Source organism: Physeter macrocephalus, chromosome 10 (genome assembly GCF_002837175.3).
Source record: "Physeter macrocephalus isolate SW-GA chromosome 10, ASM283717v5, whole genome shotgun sequence".
NCBI lineage: Eukaryota > Metazoa > Chordata > Mammalia > Artiodactyla > Physeteridae > Physeter > Physeter macrocephalus.
Genome location: NC_041223.1, coordinates 22,543,179 through 22,564,372, shown reverse-complemented (window position 1 = coordinate 22,564,372; position 21,194 = coordinate 22,543,179). Strand labels below are relative to the sequence as shown.

The window sequence follows — 21,194 nt, the reverse complement described above, 5'->3', positions numbered from 1 at the left end:
TATATGCCCAGGAGTGGGATTGCTGGATCATATGGTAATTCTATTTTCAGTTTTCTGAGGAACCTCCATACTGTTTTCCATAGTGGCTGCGCCAACTTACATTCCCACCAACAGTGTAGGAGGGTGCCCTTTTAGGATGAATTTAACTTTTTTTTTTTTTTTTTTTTTTTTTTTTTGCGGTACGCGGGCATCTCACTGTTGTTGCCTCTCCCGTTGTGGAGCACAGGCTCCGGATGCGCAGGCTCAGTGGCCAGGGCTCACGGGCCCAGCTGCTCTGCAGCATGTGGGATCTTCCTGGCCTGGGGCACGAACCCGTGTCCCCTGCAACGGCAGGCGGACTCTCAACCACTGCGCCACCAGGGAAGCCCTGGATGAAGTTAACTTTTAAGCTTAAGTGAACATAAAGTATTTTTTTGAAAATTCAATAACATTCTATAAGACACTGGATATACCCTGTGTTGCTGATGAAACTCCTTAATGTTGGAAGCACCATGAAGCCTACACTCCAGTAGGAATGAGGTGACAAAGTTTGGAATCTTTTTGAGCAGGGCAGTATTACTGGCTTACCTGAAGCTACTGGTCACACACTTGAAGGTGTCTAGGGAAGGAAGAGCTGATGAAAGTTGAACAAATCTGAGCTGGGATGGAAAGTGTGGAAATCAGGTTTGTGCTTCTCACCAGGAGAGATGCCTAGGTAGGAACTCCCAACAGGTGTGTTCTAAGAAAAGTCTGTATTTACCTGCAGGAGAGTGTTTACTGCTTTGTATCACACGTATCTGTTTTGCTTCTCCTCCTAGGTTTCCCACTAGCTCATGAGCTCCTGTAGGAAAACCTGTCACTTAGAAGGTGCTCAATAATTATTTGTTAAATCAATAACTGAATTGGTGGATGAAGAAGGGAGGGGCTTTGGGGATGGCCTAAATTCAATCTGAGACTCCTCCGGCATAAATATGCATTAATTAGTTGAGCAAATTTTATTCAGATTCATTCTCCCATAACAGAGGAACTATGTAGGCACATTATCTTTAGTGAATAAAATGATAAGCCTCAAGTGCACCTCTAGAAGTTGGAAACTGAAGAGGTAGCATATGAATACCTCTGCACTGGGTTCCAGCTTTGTAAAGTGAGTTTTCCTCTTTTTAATCTCTTCTATCATATACAACATAAAAGTGCCTAGACAAATATTGACAAAAATGTCCATTAACATTAGAAAATTCCATGGTTTTATATTTCAGGATTGTATATGAAAGGCACATTAATCCGCCAGCCCAACCTTGTTTTTGCTTTTAGAATTTCCTGGCAGTTTCAGCAACCTTCAACAGTTACAGTTGTCTGTTCAGCTCTGTTTCCATTAATGAGAATCGGGATGTTTTATTTTTCCCAGCATAGGTCTTCTCTCAGGAGGGAAAAATGTTGTAAACCATCATCGAGTGAGTGTTCTTCATAAATCACTGACTTTTAAGGCTGATTTTAAATGATATAAATTCAGAGCAGATTTCTGCACATCCAATGATATCAAAAACACCTCCTAAAAAGGAAATTTAAATTAAAAGACAGTGATACAGAGCACATGCGTCTAACAATTCGTTACTGGCCAGGCTTGTACAAAAGCTTCAGAGGACACTATGGAAAGTCATTTAATGGTTTTTATTTGCATCATTTTCAGAACCTTCCATGAGAGACTTGGTTGTTGTTAAAAGTATATGCTTTATTAAGAGAAGCATGTAGAATTTAGACAGTTTAAAGAAACAATTCGGTGAATGCATGTTGAACTTAGGCGAACTACATTGTGTCGACTTCTTTCTAATATTCTTTATTCCAGCAAAAAAATATGACTTGATCCCTTTGTCTCATGGAGCTTATATTGTAGTAGGAGAGACTAAGGTTAATCAAATATGTCACTGTATAAAGTGTACATGGTGGTGTTGAGAGTGCACATGACAGAAAGATGTGATGTCTAAGTTGAAATCTGAAGGATCAATAGGAATTAACTAGGTGAAAGGTGGGAGTAAGTGAGGGAAAACTATTTCAGGTAGAGGGCACTTCATGTGCAAAAAATTTGCTGTAGTTGGTGATTGTAGCACATACTCAAGGCATTAAAAGAAAGACCATATAAGCTGAGAACCCAGAAAGAGCAGGACAGTGACAGAGCAGTGGGTGTGACACAAAAGGGAGGCAAAGGCTAGACCAGAAGGCTCTCTGTTTTGATCTTCATAAGTGCATTTGGAAGTCCTTGAAAGGTTTTAGGCTTGTGGAATGATATGATCAGATGTACATTTTGTAAAGATGAAGCTGGACATAATGTAGAGAATGGATTAGAGCAGCCCAATAGATACTGTAGATGAGAGGCTATTGCAATGGTCCGGGTAAGGTAAGGTGTTTTAGACTATAGTGGGAATGGGGGAGCTAGAGATACATGAGCAGAGTCAAGAGAAATTTAGAAAGTGTGCTACTGCAAAGCACTTATCATATATAAACTCATATATAAACTCTTATTTTTCTGCAGTGATTAGGATAAAAAGCTTCTTGTTAATGTGATATTGTAGTGAACTGAAGCCTGTCATTATAAGAATTAGCAATGGCTAAAGATTTACAATGTAATGCAATATTCTGAAACCTACAACTATGCCAAAGTAAATTTTAATCTTCTCAGATTTGGCTTATAATTGAACATCTTAAAATCAGCAAGGTCACAAGTCACCCTGTAGTGTTACAGAGTTGGGACCTGTGAAGACAAGATGTGTTTGAGCAGTAGTGTCAGGACACGTGTATCAGAGGAGTGGCTTTTGCTAACAGATTTCTTTTCACTTTTGTGTATGTCTTTAAAAATTTTGTTCAAAGATGTTAAAAATTGGGCTTCCCTGGTGGCGCAGTGGTTGAGAGTCCGCCTGCCGATGCAGGGGACACGGGTTCGTGCCCCGGTCCGGGAGGATACCACATGCCGCAGAGCGGCTGGGCCCGTGAGCCATGGCCGCTGGGCCTGTGCGTCCGGAGCCTGTGCTCCGCAACGGGAGAGGCCACAACAGTGAGATGCCTGCGTACCGCAAAAAAAAAAAAAAAAGATGTTAAAAATCCATTTTATCTTTCAGGATTCTTAGGAATACATGTATGTATGTGTGTGTGTACAAAGACATATACATGTATAATTATGTCAGTACTCATATATCTGTATAGCTTATATATTAAAGTTTATATATGTATTTTTATTTTAGATGTTTTATTTTTGTTTATTTTCAATATGTATTTTTATTTTTATATGAATTTTTATTTTTTAGGTACACTTATAATTATACAATTTAATTCCAAAAAATCATGGTAACTGGATATGATAAAATTCTTAGAGTCTGTGGCTCTAACTAAAATTTTACCTACTTGAATAAGCAAATGAAGTCACTTGAATCCAGGCTTAAACCAAGTTTATTATTTTCTAATTTTCCACAGTATATTGCTTTGTTCTTTTTTCTTACCTACTTCATGTGATTGTTATATATTAATCATTTCACTGAATTTTTTATTCTAAGATGAAAAGATAAATATACCTTCTCTTAACATGGCACAATTATGTTTCTAACTCCTTTGCTGCTTTCCCAGGATGAAAGTGACAAATCATTTTATTAGAAATTTTAATTTTTTCTAAAGAATACAACTCGAGAAAATTATATGGTATACAAATTGCTATTCAAAAGAGAACAGATGTTTGATGCAAGTACATCATAATTCACATGCCTGAGAACATTAGTCTGTACTTCAAGAAATATAATGTAATTCATCCTAAAGAAGTAAAAGGCAATTCTCTGGTTGCTGAGAAGATCTTGGCCAGGATCCTCTTGGGCATCTATATCCCTTGGCGATATTGATGTGCTTGCAGGATTGATTTATTGCTCTGAGATGCAGCCTGTACACATTGCTGCTTATTATACAAACAATGAACAGTATCTCGGAATGTATATTTTTTTCATTACTGTACAAAAGTATTTGACACTTTTGATTAGATTAGGTTTTTCCAATATAGAGAGAGGTTTAACTCTCTTGACAAGTTCATCAGGATCTAAAGTCTAACCCCCTACTGAGAGCTTAATCTTCAACTTTAGTTTTCCATGCACGTGAAACAATATTGATTGTTTTGGGGGTAATCAGCCTATCTTCTGTATGTGTATATGACAGCATAATACCATTCAGCATATGGTTGTGCAAATAGAAGCTGCAATGGTGAACACAGAAGGGTATCATCAGTCTACTCAGAGGTCATGTATGCCATTAATTCGTTCAGTAACATTAAGATACCCAGAGCAACAGAAATAACATATTTGTATAGTGCATTGTGGTTTACAAAGCCTTTCACATAACATCTGTGATCTGATATAATTCTTGTAGCAAATCTGAAAAGTAGGTACCCAAGAAAAAGGGTATTTGCTCCATTTTACAGATGAAGAAACAGGCTTAGAAGAGTTAATGACTTTCCTAAGATCAGTGTAATATTTATAACATAGCATATATGAAAATAGAAAAGCACATTATTAGGTGACAAAGCATGAGCAAAAAAAATAAAACAAATTACTGCCCTTTCAATTTTTTATTTCAAAGTTTCTAGGAAGTGAGTCTCAATGTCCTTTTAAAAAATTGTTAATAAATGTACATTTAATGAATAAATGGAAATTTACTCTCTTACCCTTATTCAGCAAAAACCATTTATAGAAATATATTTATCATTATTATTTTAATCCTATTGGTAAACTAAGAAGATTAAATAAAATTATGGGTTAGGAGCCTCCTGACGGTTCTGCTGGGCCATATCACATGTATAACACCCACCGTGAATTGGCGCCAAGGTAAAGAGATGAACCACCTTTAAACCCGTTAGCATCTGAAATGGCATCATGTTGGCCAAGACATTACACACTGCAAGGAAATAAATTACTCATCTTTTGGCAGAGCATTTTGTGCCACAGAGAAATAATTTTCTAAAGGGCACCTTGTCGAATGAAAGGAGGATTCAAGAGGTTCCCAAAGAGAGTCATAAACTCTAGAGATTCCCCAGCCCAGCAGCCAGCTGGCTACGTCTATGTGACAACAAAACAGATGAGCTGTTGGAAGATTTGGACTTAGGCTTGCTGGGAAGCTCAGAAGTTATCTACATCGTTTTTGTCAAAGATCAGTTCTCGAGACCATGTATCCTTTTTTCCCCAAACACCTGGTTTGATTAATTCTTGATTGATTCCATCTCACAGTTCCCTACTCCTTGGTCAGTTAAATAAAGCTGTATGGAGTACAGCTATGAGGAGTAAAAACCAATTATTCTGGTCCCTGGTCACAGCTTAAAGCCCTTTCCAGAAAACTAGAAGAGCATATTTTTCCAGGTGGTATGAAGAGCCTCTTTGAGGTACGTGGGTTTATATAAAGATTCTCAAAGGGGAAACATTTGATTGAAATGAGCATTGAAAGAGAGCAGAGATGGGGATTAGAATCAAACGGATTCCTTTGGATGCCAATGTAAAACTCTCTAAAGCTTTGTGATTTTAAGTGCTGCTTCGGGCACCAAAATCTGTAAGTAGATGGAAAAAAAAAAAAAACCCTCAAGACTGAAGAGGGACTAGCCCTCTGTTTTTTCACTTTGGCCTCCAAGTGCCCTTGGCTCTCCTGCTGCGTTTTCTACTCCTCCTTCTTGCAGTGTTCAGAATTTCTTTCCATACTGCATGTGTGCTCTTCCAGATGTGGATACCTTCCACATTTCCCACAGCTGAACTCTAAGAGGGATATTTTGTCCTAAAATAATCTTGGGATAATATTTATTGCCAGACTGATTTAAATTCATGTGAAAAGGGCTAGTTACTACAAATAGTAAAATAACCTATTATGAGAATCCTATTCTAATTTAAAATGGAAACATACCTCATGGCTAAGGAATCTGCATAATACCTTGGAATTTTAAAATATATTTATTCCAGAGAATTCTAATTTCTCACGCCTATTATTTGCTTTTGTCCCATAGCATCACAATTCATAGTGGGAGACAGAGCATGTAAATGACTTTGATCAAATAATTTTAGAGGAGATGTATCAGATTTTAAATCTAATTTATATACGCGTCTCTTAAACCTAGTGGATGCCTGTATATTTACAGGTTGCTTAAAAGTAGGCAGTGTCATCTAATGCTATGTAATTATGATACAGAGCAGCACTGCACAATCTAAAAAATTGTTTTATTAAGTCAGTTTTTCTTAGCTTTAACCGGCTCCCATGTGACTGTGGTCAGCATCAGAGCCTCAAAATAATTCACATCTTAATATCCCAGCAAGGCCAAAGGAGCAAATCCAAGAACTAGGTCTCTTCCAGTGTCCTCAAAACACCAGACATATGCTCTGAAGTTTTTCCTCCGATATATATGACATTTATAAAAACTTCTGAGTGTTAAGGGAAACAACATCTAGAAATTTTCAACTTCTGCCTCAACTAAAAGAAAAACATTTGCTCAGTGTGGGACCCGAGAGTGAGTAATGCCAGGATTAATGCCTTAGAAGCAAAGTCCTTAATTGGAGTTTCTAATCTTTTACAGCTCTGATACGTGAGTTTGTTAAACAATTGTTTAAGAAACACGTGGTTAGCTATATTTTCAGCTGTAGGACAAAAAGATCTCCAACAACAAATTCTGCAAATTCTGCCCCAGTTCACAAAAATAGAGTCAACCCAAGGCAGAGGATTCCTTCTCCAACCACAGACTCCTTCATCTGTAACCTATGACGACCTGACTTCAAGTTTCCATGCCTTCTGCTCTCTTTACTCTGAAACTGCCACCACCTCTTAAAGACTTGAAAGATTCTCAAAGGGAAACCAGTCCACATTTTATATATTCTTTGGTTATTCACACTATCCGTGTTACAGAACATGTGTGCTTATTAAAGGGATTTTCTGTGTTAGCAAGCAGGTTAGGGACTTGGGGGTTTGTCGGTGAGGAAGGCTTTGAAAGGCAATCAGATTTAGTCACAGTGTGAAGATGAGGTCTGAACCCAGTGTCTATTCTGTACTCCCTGGGAAGGTAGATCCACCTGCAGGTCCTGATTCTGAGGGGTTTTGAGTGTGGAGCAAAGTCTTTCTCTCACTCTGAGACTTGTCATGTCCGAGCTCCAGGCCAGGCTGCAAGTCGATTTCTTGTCTCCAGCTCTCCCTCCCCAGCCCAGCTTCCCTCCTTGTCCACAGCACAGGGACTTTCAGGAGGGGTGTGTGTGGGTGTGTATTTTCTGAATGAATGAAATTTGATTCATATTTATTAAAGCTTTCTTTTAAAATTAGAACTCCCCTATCCTATCTGATATCATCTTAGACAAATAACTAGGTCTCTAGGATATATTTTCTTCACTAATTATTTTATTACTAATAAAGTATTATTAATAAGTAATATAATAATAAAATAAGTGTTTTACTTAAATATGTATAAGATGATAAGTAAAAATAATAAATAAAATGGTACTGTTACTGATTACTAATATTACTTAGGTCATTGAATGCCTTATTTATACTTCTCAGAGGTAAATGTGTTTGAATTTCCCAGGAATGTTTTAATAGGCTAGTTGTCTATTCGAAAGCAGTGACCAAAATTTACTCAGTATTTTCATAGTGGCATTCCTCTATGAGTCAACATATGTAATGATTTCCAACCAGTAACTTCATTAGGAATTTATAGAGCACCTTCTAAATAAGTGTCACGTACTCAGTGATGACCAAACAAGCCAAACTCAGAGGAGGAGAATCAGCCACGGTCATTTCACAGCAGTCAGGGCCCAGACTATAGAAATCCAGCACGCTCCTTTTTCTAATAGTTCATAGTAATGTAATTTATTCTGGAATAAAATTATGGGCCACTTTCAGCTAAGATATTGAAAAATAAAACATACAAGCATAACCTTAGATCTATTTTGCAAATTTAGCTATACACATAAAAAAAAGAGTACTTTCAATACTTTCCCCCCACTTTTCCAGTTATATATGCTACAGTGTAATTTACATTTTTCTTGATGAATACTCCATACTCAAAAAGAACAGATAACTCTTAATGTCCCCTAAAGGTACTATAATCATTTTTACTTTTATGCTGTTCCATGCTAGACCCTTTGCCCCTTGAACGCAATGATCATCTACCTTGTTCCCCTCTGAACTTCCAGCTCCTAAATCATAGTGCCTCCTGCTTAGCAGTGCTTAGTAGTCACTGAGTGGATTATCCTCTTGGAAACTTCCCTCACCTCCCTACCAAAAGGTTTCTTCAGGTTCAGTTTAAGCCCTTGCACCCTCCCTTATGTAGATAACCTGCTTAATATGGTGTGTCATTAAGGCAATACCTTGGCAACTAATTTGCGTACCTTTCAGAAATTTTGCCTTAAATATATTTTCATTGTATTCCTGTGACTCCTTAATTTCTGTTCTGCTCACTCCTATTTTTTAAGCCCCTACCCCTAAATACATTTAAGGCATTCAGATGTACATGTAAGTATTCAATTAACTCATGTAGAATAGATGCGCGATTAATCATGGTTACTATTCATTCATTCAACAAACATTTATGGAGTTCCCGCTTAGTTCCTGGCATCATTCTGGGAATGGCTAGTACAGCATTGGATAGACAAACATCCCTGTGCTCTTGGAGCTTATTATTTACTAGCAAGAGACAGTTAAGCAAAGAAATAAATGAATAAATTAGGAATACAAGAATATCAGGTAATGATCTGTGCTATAGTGAAAATAGGTGTATGCAAGGGTGTGATCTAAAACATAAAAAATAAACAGTTGATGATGGCCTTTTTGAGGAGTTAATAATTGATCTGAGGCCTGAATGACAGGTAAGAACCTGTTAGGGAAAGCTTTGAAGGGAGAGCCTTCAAATTATTGGGCAGAAATGAGTTTGATGTGTTTGTTTGAGGGTAATGATGAAGAAGACTCCTATTTAGAATATCAGGGGTGTGAAATGCAACAAAATGGAGATACAGCCAAAGGAAGATGTCCTGCAAGCAGTGTGGGTTGGAATCCTGGTGGTGGTGGTGGGGAGAGAAGGCAATGGGGGCACATATAAAAAGTAGTGTCTGGTACTTATACAGCATGATTAGTACCTACTGGGACAGTATAGCCGTAGAAAAGAAGGAAATCCAGGGCTGAGTCATGGATGTGTCAACCTTTAAAAGTAAAGCCGAGGGACGTGCTACAGAGACCAGGAAGCAAATTAAGAAGATGCCTAGGAGAAAGTGGTACCAAGAATGTACTTCAAAAATGAGAGAGTGGTCAATTGTGTTGAATACTGTTGAGAGATCTAGTAAAACAGGAATGAAAACTGAGTTAGCAATAGGGGAGTCCCTGTGACTTTCACAAGAGCAGTTGTAGTGGCCTTGTAGATGTGGATAGTAGCCTATTTGGAGCAGGTTGAGAAGAAAAGAAATGAGAAAAGGTAGAGATGGCGAAAGTTAACCATTTCAAGTTTTATTGAGAAAGGGAATGAAGAAGTGGAAGCTGCAAGAAGATTGGGGATCAAAGGAGAAATTTTTTGTTTGATTACTTAAAAGAGAGTTACTAGAATATGCCTGTGAGTAATGGGAATAACCCAAGTATGGAGGAATAGAGGGAGAAACTGAGGCAGCAAAGGGAGAGGAAAAAGGCAGAAGCAAATTCCTTGAAAAGTTAAAAGGGGTTGGTTCCCAAAGCACAAATGATACAATTAGTTTTTGATAGATGCAGGGAGTGACTAAATATGAAGACTACTTGACAATACAGAAATATGTCTGCATTAAAGTATTGAGAAACTAAAGCAGGCCAGGTGGAGCCACATGAATTTGCTGATTTGGGCCCATTTTTGACTTGTAAAAATGCCACTTTTCTATGGCCCAAACTTACAATCATATGCTTACATAAAATAGCTTAGAATATACAAGTTGAAATAGATGATGAGCTCATGAATGTTTTCAGTTTTCTCTTCTTTTCTAAATTTTGTGAAATGTTTTCACATAATTTTACAACAGATATAAGGGAAACATAAATGCCTCCTAAATGGAACATTGCCTATTTCAACTTAGTCTTTAGGTTAAGTCATAACGAATACCGAACAAAACAAAGACAGAATTAGATCCATGTAATTGTTCTAGTTTTATCTGAGCCTCCGTGTTCTGTTCTAAAGGATTAAAACATCTACTGCATACCTAAAGATTCCTTAGGATCTGTTTCTTAGTGATTCGGATGTAAAAAAATTTAAAATAAATCCATATGTTTTGTAAGATTTATCTTTAAAAATGTGTCCTTTGGCCTAATTGTTTATATTTTCTTTCGTCCCAGGCTTATTTATATTTATCTTCCACTGTGCTATGAAGGAGAATGTTCAGAAGCAGTGGAGACGGCATCTCTGCTGTGGTCGATTTCGATTAGCAGACAACTCAGGTAAAGAAAGGAGCATGCTGGTGATCGTTTTTTCTTACATTGGAGAGTAGTTAGAAACCTTTGTCATTTTGATTTTCTGTGGTCTGAGCAACCCAGCCCCAGTGGTAGCAAATTGTAAAGGCAGAGTATATAAAGATGCTTAGTTGGAGTCTTAGATTATTAGGACTGCAAGAGATCTGAGGACCCTAGGTCTGACCTTCCTATTTTGCAAAGGAGGAGCATGAATTCCAGACAGGTTAAGTGAGTTGCCCAAGGTTTCATGTCTAATTTAACAACTCATATATCCACTATACCATACATACCTTTCCATATTTTTGAAGTCTTTAATTACATTATTAGGCAAAGAGATCTTTCTCAATATAAAAAATCCCAGAAGAAGAATATTACCTTTTTTTTAACCACCAGTGGTTACTTCTCACCCTTAATATATTAAAGTATAATTTTAAACATAGGGTCAACGTAAAAACTTTTCTGTTTCTTCAGGTTGTTATTGTTGACATGTCAGTCTCTTGTGTGAGTCACTGCCAGGGCGTCAGAACGTCTAATGCTCTGGATCAGTTACTTAAATAATGTGGTGATGATTCTTCAGGGCAGAGTATATTCCCCTTAAAGCAGACTCATGGAGAGATGTCATTTCTTTCAGACTGGAGTAAGACAGCTACCAATATCATCAAGAAAAGTTCTGATAATCTAGGAAAATCTTTGTCCTCAAGCTCCATTGGCTCTAACTCAACCTACCTTACATCCAAGTCTAAATACAGCTCTTCCACTTACTTCAAGAGGAATAGCCACACCGGTGAGTCATTCTGGCCGTGGTAAAGATGTTCTCTGGGACATCTTTGTGAATATTTTGTCTTTTTAAAAAATATTACAACCAAAGTTGAATCTATAGTGCCAGAATATCATTAACTCTGAATATTTTTGTAACTTCATTTGCTTTAAAACTTAATTTTCCTTAAAAGGTATGGTATCTTGTTTTAAAAAGTTATGTGTTTTTATTTAAAAAATACGGAAATTGAGTTGTAGGTTATTTCAGGATAGTAGGAAAGTTACTTGGCAAGTTGGCATGGGAACAGAAAGAAATACCATCCAGCTTACATGTTACAGTTAAGACTTAAGTCCTTTGAAATATATACAAATATAAAATCATAATGTTGTACACCTAAAACTAATATAATGATATATGTCAATTATTCCTCAGTTAAAAAGAGAAAAAAATACCTAAGTCCTTAACCATTGGAAGAGTTATTGGCAATTGCTCTTCAAATCACTGATTAAGTATGAAATAGGGAGCATCATACTTGGAAGGTGATACAGGATGGTGAGAAACACCGTGTCTTTGTTCATCTACTCAGTCTTCATGATATTTACAATGATCACACTTTCTGACAGTGAGCATGTGTGTGAACAATCCTGAAGACAGTGTGCAAATACACGCGGACCTTGGACATACTGTGAATTTGGTTTCAGACCACTATAATAAAGCAAGTATTGCGATAGAGTCACACAAAGTTTTTCATTTCCCAGTGCCTATAAAAATTATGTTTATACTATACTGTAGTCTATTAAGTGTACAATACAATTATGTCAAAAAATGTACACACGTTAATTTTAAAAAGTACTTTATTGCTAAAAAAAAAATGCTTAGCCGTCATCTGACCACATAGGGTTGCCACAAAACTTCAATTTATAAAAACTATAATTTATAAAAAATATAAAGAAGATGTGGCACATATATACAGTGTAATATTACTCAGCCATAAAAAAATGAAACTGAATTATTTGTAGTGAGGTGGATGGACCTAGAGTCTGTCATACAGAGAGATTAAGTCAGAAAGAGAAAAACAGATACCGTATGCTAACACATATATTTGGAACCTAAAAAAAGAAAAAAAAGATTCCGATGAACCTAAGGGCAGGACAGGAATAAAGACGCAGACGTAGAGAATGGACTTAAGGACACGGGGAGGGGGAAGGGTAAGCTAGACGAAGTGAGAGAGTAGTCTTGACATATATACACTACCAAATGTAAAACAGATAGCTAGTGGGAAGCAGCTGCATACACAGGGAGATCAGCTCGGTGCTTTGTGACCACCTAGAGGGGTGGGATAGGGAGGGCGGGAGGGAGACGCAAGAGGGAGGGGATATAGGGCTATATGTATACATATAGCGGATTCACTTTGTTATACAGCAGAAACTAACACAACATTGTAAAGCAATTATACTCCAATACAGATGTTAACAAAAATACTTTATGAAAGAAGGAAGCAAAAATAAAAAATAAAAGCTGTAATCTCTATGAAGGACAACAAAGTGAAGTGAAATAAAATGACATAAGCCTGTGAAGACTATTTTGCAGTCCTTGATAGCCAGTGAGCAGTGTGAAAAGGTGTAATCCTTTAATAATTTCAATTGAAAATAGCAGAAATGCTACTTTAAAATACTGATTAAACCTCGAGCAATCAGTTCTCAACACTCAGCATCCAGCACTTTCCTAATTAAAGATGCTTCTAAAAGGATAATGGAAATAACTTTTAAATTTTGTATTTGTTTAGCTAATTAATGTAGGCAAAGGTAAATGGCACCAAAAAGATTCATATTTAGCTTTTTGCAAGTAGGGAGTGATTTGTGTAATGTGTCTATAAATGTTCACATTTCAAACACTTGAATTTCAAATGACTCGTATGTACATTTGAATCCTTCCACATGTCCTTGCTTGCACCACTAGGGTCCCCACTGCCTGGGATTCAAGATAGTACTGTGGAAAAAAAGTATGAATGTTTACTGAGTTTTTAAATTCCAAGGTTAATTAAAGAAAGATCTGAAAACTTGGAGCAGCTTAGTACAGCAGTTTTTAAAGTTTCTTGGAGTCAGGGACATTTTGGGGAATTGAATGAAAGCTATGGATTCTCTTCCAGCCTTTGAGCGCAGCCTTTGAGTCCTGCACACAAACAGTTTTGCCTAAAATTAAGAGGTCTGTGCACTCCTGCTCGAAACACCTATGTAAGAAAATTAATAACAGGTATATAGCCTGAGATAGATAATTCTACCTAATTGATAGTTCCCTGGCACAAAACATCTTGTACAGCTGACTCTTGAACAACACAGGTTTGAACTGTACAGGTCCACTTAAACACAGATTTTTTTCAGTAGTAAAAACAACAAGTAGTAGTACATGATCCGCAGTTGGATGAATACGTGGATACAGAACTGCAGCTACAGAGGAACCTCAGACACAGAGGGTCAACTGTAAATTATACTCAGATTTTCAACTGTGCAGAAGGGTCAGTGCCCCTAACTCTTGCCATTGTTCAAGACTCAACTGTACTTATAGTGAGTGAATTTTTTACTTTATTTAATCAGCCTTGAAATCAGATACTCCTTTTGTTTCCCCTTCTAAAATGCAAATACTTAATGCATTGTAAGTCAGTTGTGAATGAATAGGAATTAGACCAATTGAATTGTTTTCCTCTTAACACAGCTAATAGTTGGCCTAAAGAACCACTATTAAAAGGCGAAAGAAGATAACAAAGTACATAATTTGGAACAAAGGACATTTTGGAAGTATTAAAATATTTGGAAATAGTAAGCATCATGGGGAAAACTGACTAGAAGATAAAATGAATTGCAGAAATGGGGGTACCTAAGGAAAACTTAACTATTTCAAAATCTGTGTATTTTTTTTTAAGAATTCATTAATGTTTTTCTGTTTCTTTTCAAATCCTTGGGGTTAAATGGGTTTTTGTCAACAAGTATAAGGATGTAGTCAGCTGTATGACATTACTTCCATGGTATAATAAATTCTAGTTTCCAATCAGCTGACCTACAAACGGTCTTCTGCGACCTAGCCAGTCCTCAGTGAAACTGCTGATGTACTTGGGTCACTCAGGGTATGCAAAAAGTCACTGCATAGCATCATGGATATCTAGATGGTTTATTTCTTGGCATTGATTCATATGTTTATGGTGTAGATAATGTCTTCTAAGAGCATTCCTTCAACAAAAGTGGATCATTCAGGTAAACTTTTATTACTTCTTTGAATGCATGATTTTTTTGCAAGGTAGTAAGAGAATATTTGCATGGATTAAACTAAGACTCTTGCCGCACCAGCAAAATTGCTTGTTCTTTACAATATTTCTCAGCCAGCACAAGGAAATTCCTGCATTGAGCTGGAATTTCTGAAATTTCAAATGGTCCTGTGCTGTGCTGGCTCTTCTCTGCATGGGGGTGTCTGCAAGCCGTTCCTCCTAGGAAATGTACCATGCTCTGGAGTTAGTGGGTCACATTATCAGGTAAAATAATGAAAAAAAAAAAAAAAAAAAGCAGTACTTGAGAGGTTTGTTATAGAACAGAGTGAAATTCTTTACCTTTTCACTGCTCTTATGAATTACTGGATATGTCACGGTACATTCACAGAAGTCAGAAAAGAGAAATTGTCGATTCCAAGCCTGCTTTTTGAGGACTTTTGTCTGCTTGAAATTTAAGCATAGGTCAAATAATAGTTCATTTCCCTAGCCCCTGGTTTTCAAACTTGCAGCCGTAATCAAAATCCATATTATCCACAATATAATAGCTACCCAGAGGACTGGGAATAGCATATATATTGAAATACAAACCTTGCTCAGAATTTTGCCTTCTTAGACTGGGAAGACCCAGAAAATTGGGTCACGTATTTGGAATGGAGCTGGTCAAAATCTCTAAAAAAGTATGTGACCCTGGAAGTTGTCAGTGAAGCAGAATGATTGTATCCTTGAAGTTTCTTTGAGGATGTGTGGCTTTCTAAAAACATGAAGTACAAATTGTTCATTATTGAGATTTAAGTCAACAGAAAAATTCCCAACAGAAAACCAATGGCTAGTGAACGTATGAACTAAAGGAAAGCACAGAATCAATCAGCTTGCTGAGAGCCGAATGGGGAGGGGCCCTTATAAAATGACTCCCTGAGCTTTTTTCTCACCAATCCTGGGACACAATTTTTCCACCATGCTTCGGTCTGCCCACTCTTCCCAAAGGCCATCTGTTCTCTCTTGCTTCCTTTAGTGAGATGGACACTCCATTTTCTATTTTAGCCTTCATTTTATTTAGTGTCTGCTCCAACACCAAGACCACAGTTGAACAATTTGAGCCATTTCCAAAGACAACAGATAAAATGATGATGGCTTTTACCAATTATTGAGGATTTTTAATGTTATGTCACTTACTGGCTCAAACTTACTCAAAATATAAAACACCTAGAGTGAACATTCCAATTTTTCAGCCATGATTCCTAGAAGCAGGTTTTCATGATAGAGTTTTTGCCTCTTCCACAGTGAATAGAAAAGATACAACTGTAGGGAACTGAGTACTTTGTAGAAGGTCATTTGCTCTTTCATTGATGTGAAATCTCTGTAGTTAATTTTAAGACAGCATTTTTCTCCAAAATATGGAAAGCAGATACCTACAAGATACATGAAGACAGCCATATGTATTTGTAGATAATAGTGCTTAGCTGAGTTTCAGGGCACTAGCTGTACCACTTTTAGAAAGCTTTGGGTCTAGGAAAATAATGTTTAAATATGTGATATTGGGAAATTCAGAACAGAAATATATTTAGCAGTCCTTTATTGCTATCAATTGCTCTGATATTAGTGCTGCCAGCAATAACGTCATTTGGAGACTGTAGCATAGTTAAAGAAAATATATACTTAAAATATTTCTGATAAAGATAATTTTGATTTTTATAATTTAAAAATAATTAATAAAAGATACCTTTTTTCTATATTGCAATCATTTCACAGGTTTTTTCCATGAGAAAATGCATTCAAAATAACCTTTATGTTTTTTATTCACTTGTCTTTTCCAAAATTCTTTAAATTATATTTTATTAAAAATTGTATTATGAAAAGTGTCAAACATATGAAAAATAGAGAGAATAATATAATGAATCTCCTTGTTCATATCAACTCATAGCCACCTACCCATTTTCCCCTCGCTGCATTATTCTGAAAACATATCATAGACATCACATCATTTCTTCCACAGATATTTCAGCACCTTTTAATTCATTTGTTATATAATCTGTTACTACCTTGTTTGATTGATTTGCCACATATTTTTTGCAGCAAGTTTCTGATTATTCTATTCACTGGCTCTTTGAAAAATACCACTTACAAGAATATTCCTTAAAACAACTCCCAACACAAATTACTAGAAGGCACATTAACATTCTTTCATATGCAAGGATGCACTTTGAAGATGAAAAACATGAAATTTTAGTGCTGCCTATTACCTAAACTAAGAAAGAACCAGAGCTTCATTTCCTTTGTGATCTTCTTTAATGTGCAAAATAGAGCGTCCAGAACGGTAGCCCTTAGGCATGTCACCAGCTCATCTTGCAGCCTAATTTCTTGTATCATTTCTTGCAGACACTGCTTCCATGGACAAGTCCTCATCAAAACTGACCCATGCTGATGGAGAACAAACATCAATCATCCCTGTCCATCAGGTCATTGATAAGGTCAAGGGTTATTGCAATGCTCGTTCAGATAATTTCTATAAAAATATTATCATGTCAGACACCTTCAGCCACAGCACCAAGGTTTAATATCTTTAATATAAGAAAGAGACATCAGTCTGCAGCAACGTGAAGATGTGCAAACTGTGAAAACTCTGACTAGCAGATGTAAACGTGGTATTACCTAGGTAACTGCATATATATGAAGAATGTGTTTTGTGAAGAAGGCTTTTGTGAAATTCAAAATCTGTCTTTTCAGTGTATTTCTTCCATGGGGGAGTTTCCACCATCACTAAACTTCAGTACTAAGAGCAGCATGACTCAGTAGCCACAGGGGATAGGATTTTTTAAATATATGATTGAATGGATCAATCAGAACTTGGGCTGTGGGGTGGAATATTAAAATTAGAGGGCAAGGGACAGGTCGAGCTTGGGACAAGCCCTAGTTTAGAGCTCATTCACACCCCGCATAATAATTAGATTTGGATATGGCCATTTGCTCCATCATCTTTCTCTGCAATCAAAAGCACACGAATATTTATGACTATCTTCGATGCCCACAGGTCCCATCTCAGTGCTAGTTTCTATGAATGCATTAGCATTTCCTCTTTTTTAATGAAATTTCAACCACAGATACAAAAGAATATTTTAATGTCTGACTCAAAGTTTAGAAAGGAATTTTTTCTTATTATCTCAGATGTTTAACCCAGAAGACCACAACATGCTTAAGAAAGAAAGAATTCCCAAAATTTTGACCTAGTTCATATGAGGCCATGTTATTTCACTTATCCTATTCAAGACACAAGGCTTAAGCATCATCATTAATTATAATTTAGTCCTATACATTTGAATCGAGTTTAGTGTTGATGTTCCATTAGAGTGGAGCTCCCAGGAGCTGAAGAATGACCCTTTTACACCTCTGCTTTTGCTGCTCTACTGTACATTGAGCTGCGGGCTCATGGGAGGAATGCGGATTTCCATGAGGAATGCTGTGTACAGTAGTCTCTCCCTTTGGGGAAAAACAACCATTGAGACTCTGTGGTCTTGTCTTTTCTCCAGAGACTTTTTAAGACATTTCCATTTGCACAAATGAAAAGCCTCTTACTTCCTCTTTCCAGAGTTTTGTTCCAAAGAATATAAACTGAGGCTTAGGTGGGTGACTTATCATAATCAAAATAATTTATAAATGTGTGGGTCTGCACTTGCCAGTCTGCAAACTATTTGTACATAAGTCCTCTGATTATAAGAGCCAGAGGAGGTCTGGCAAGACAGATGGGGTGTTATTTATGGATTAGGTTTCTGCATATAAGCCATGCATAATATTAAGCAGCTTAACCTAACTGTCAAACTATCCTGAGTAATAAGCTTGCTAGTGAATGTGTAAGAGACCACATTTTAATTGTTCTTAAATGACGGACTCATATCCAGTTTCTTAGAAATTGGTCTCAGTACATGCTGTACCTTTACTTTTGCTCTTGGTTATCTGAGACGTTTCAGGTTCTGGGAGGTGGCAGCCTACGTGATGAGAAGATTATACATTCTGGCAGAACCAAACTGATTAAAGGCAGAAGCCAGACTGAGCACCTGGGGACCTTTCTCTCTGTGCAGGAAGCAGGTAGCTCTCAGTCTGAGACCTAGGAAAGCTTTCAGGCTATGCAGCAAACAAGGGACCTCTCAGCTTCTGCTGATCTTCAGTCATGAAGCTTTTGGCCAGACTTAAATGGATGATAACGTGCTAATGGGTTTTCATACTGTTCCATTTTGTAGCATCCTGGAACACTGTTCTGGAAGACAGGAGCATTGCCCAGCTTGGCCTTCACAGGGGAGGGGTGTAGATAGTAGGAAAGGATAGTAAATCTAAGGTCACTAAGACCCTACAGTAGAGCCATGTCCTTTTCTCTAGGCATATATATTAACAGGATGCTTATTTTGGCAGAGGTTACATCTAGATGAAAATTAACCTTAAATAGTCACTGAATCTTCATATACTTTCCCCCAAGCCTTAGAGATGGTAGAATTTAATTAGCTTTCGACTGTGAGATTTCTACCCAAAGTGCTTATTTAGTTAAAAGTAATTAAGAGATAGCTTTAAAAATAGCTTTGATTTCTACTCGCATTCATCCAGATCTGGGAAAACTTTTTTTTTTTTTTTCAAATTTGACAACAATATCAGCTCCACTTTCTAAATTTCCAGTAATCAGGTAAGGAAAAAAAAAAAAGGATAAACAGCCGAATAGAAACATTTGCAAGTGGACTTAAAAGACTGAGTCAAATTCTACCCTCAGCTCTGCTCATGCAGTGCTCACCTTCATCTAGCGCCCCCCTCAGAACAGAAATACAGGAATTTAGCTGTGGAGCCAAAATTTAGTCTAGCTTAACTTTGAGAATACTATCAATTTAGACTCTCTGGGGTATTTTTGGTTGTTTTTTATTTTCTTCTTTTTCCTTTTTTTTAACATTATGTTAGAGTCAGTCCAAGATCCTGAGATATTTTCCGTTGTTGTCACGATGACTTGCGTTGTAAAGCTTTTATTTGTTCAGTGTCGGCATAGACTCTTTTGTATATATTTATTTATTTGTGTTTATAAATGTGAGCCCTTTTTATGTCTTACATTTATATTGCCTGGCTTTGTTCTTTTAATTAACTTTTTATCAGAGAGACTGTATATATTTTTTTCTAAATACTTTGTGGAATAGTTTTCTGTAGCAGTATCTCTGAATTTGATGAATAAAAAGTGACTGTGAGTGCAAATTAGAATTAGTAGTAAGAAGCTACTATACCTGATTTGCCGTTTTACTTAAATAGAAAATGTTTTTCAAATAAATACTTATGTTGTTTGTGATCCAAATTATTCAATTCCTTTATGAGTGAATGTTTTTATTTCTGACTCTTAAATGGGAAAAGCTTATTTGACAACTGGAAAATAACCTGGCAGCAATTAAGCTAGTGACATGGCGCTACTTTGCCAAAACATTAAAAATGAATATTTTAGAAAGATTCAGTTCAGTGGGGATTAATGCATTTTGAAGTTCTTAGATTTTCTTAAGATGACTGATGCAAAGCCAAGCTCTGTGGCAAATTAAAAGTAATGTAGGTTTCCTTTTTGGGAAGTCTTCAGCATCTTGAAAGGGAAACAAGTCAATAATACTACATAGAAGTTAGGTCATGGGATATTTTTTGTCACATTTATAGGAGGCTTAGAAAAGGACAGAATTTAGCCAACTTGACTTGCATGAGTAGAACAGAACCTCCTCCCTTCCTTTTGCTGTGATTAGTTGGGATAACTCTCTTCTGCAGAGAGCCAAGGCCCACTCTGGCTCACGGCCCTACTCAGTGCTAAGCTGTGAGGCTTGTTGGCTGGTCACTGCTCACTCAGGTCTTCTGAGCCAACATTCACAACTCCTGGCCAAGCCGTGTTAGGAAAACAGGCAAACATTTGCTGAAGCTTCATTTGCAGTTACATACAGCAGGTTAAAGCTGAGGGAGCAGCAGTGAGAAGTAGGTGGGAAACACTTATTTGATTTGCAGGCTGACCTGTGTTTGTAGCAGTTTGAAATCTGAAGGAAATGGGCTTTCTAAATACCGTGTTTTGGAAGAATGCCGGTGTTTCCAGTCGAGTAACATTCTACTTTTCTTGTATAGAAGCACTAAATCTCTCTCCCTCTTTCTGTCCCCCTCCCTCCCTTTCTCTGTCTACCTCCCCCCAACTTTCCTGCTTTTCTCACTTCTTCCCTCTTTCTCTCTTCCTTCCCTCCCTCCCTCCTTCCCTCTTCATCTCGAGGAAGAATACTTAACCGTTTTCTTTTTATGCTTCCCTAGAGAAAAAATAAGAATAAATGTGAAGGTGCAAGGGTGAGGATGATGAGAATTACAGGGACAGGGTTAGCCCTGGCAAAGAGAAGAGGCATAGCTTTCTTCTGAGTTTGAAGAACAGGTTATTAAATGAGCAAGGAGGTATAGAGGGACTGATAGTGAGGCAGTGTTGAGTTTCCTGATTTTTATCAATTAAAATAATTAGAGGCTGATTTCACAAGTTGGGTATTGTAAGGGCGGTAGTATCAGGATGGGGATATGAATAAAATTAAACTTTGAAACAACCTCACGGGGAATGCAAATCCTTGGCTAAATTAAGTCAAATAAGCTGGTGAATGGTGTTTGCCCTTAGAGTAGCTTTTGCAAGTACATTCTCCAAATCATCTTATTAAAATTTTTTATTTGGTGTGTTTTGAAAAACTAGTTTATTTCAAGTTCATAACCAAACAGTTAATATTCTAAAGTCTCAAACCTTATTGA

At 37.0% G+C, this 21,194-nt stretch overlaps 1 protein-coding gene across 4 annotated transcripts in view; it reads left to right on the top strand.

The window, feature by feature from the left end:
• The window catches only part of ADGRG6 (adhesion G protein-coupled receptor G6), a 136,481-nt gene extending 116,824 nt beyond the window's left edge, over positions 1-19,657 (top strand). For 2 of the 4 annotated variants that reach the window (XM_024122445.3, XM_028494374.2), the window contains 4 exons: positions 10,306-10,407; positions 11,051-11,203; positions 14,379-14,424; positions 16,812-19,657. In XM_024122445.3, the coding sequence (XP_023978213.1) occupies positions 10,306-10,407; positions 11,051-11,203; positions 14,379-14,392 (269 nt within the window). In that variant the 3' untranslated portion in view covers positions 14,393-14,424; positions 16,812-19,657. Of the gene's footprint in view, positions 1-10,305; positions 10,408-11,050; positions 11,204-11,608; positions 12,502-14,378; positions 14,425-16,811 lie in introns of those variants that run through there. The other 2 variants (XM_028494376.2, XM_055087464.1) reach the window with 2 other exon arrangements.
• The last annotated feature ends 1,537 nt before the right edge of the window (positions 19,658-21,194 follow it).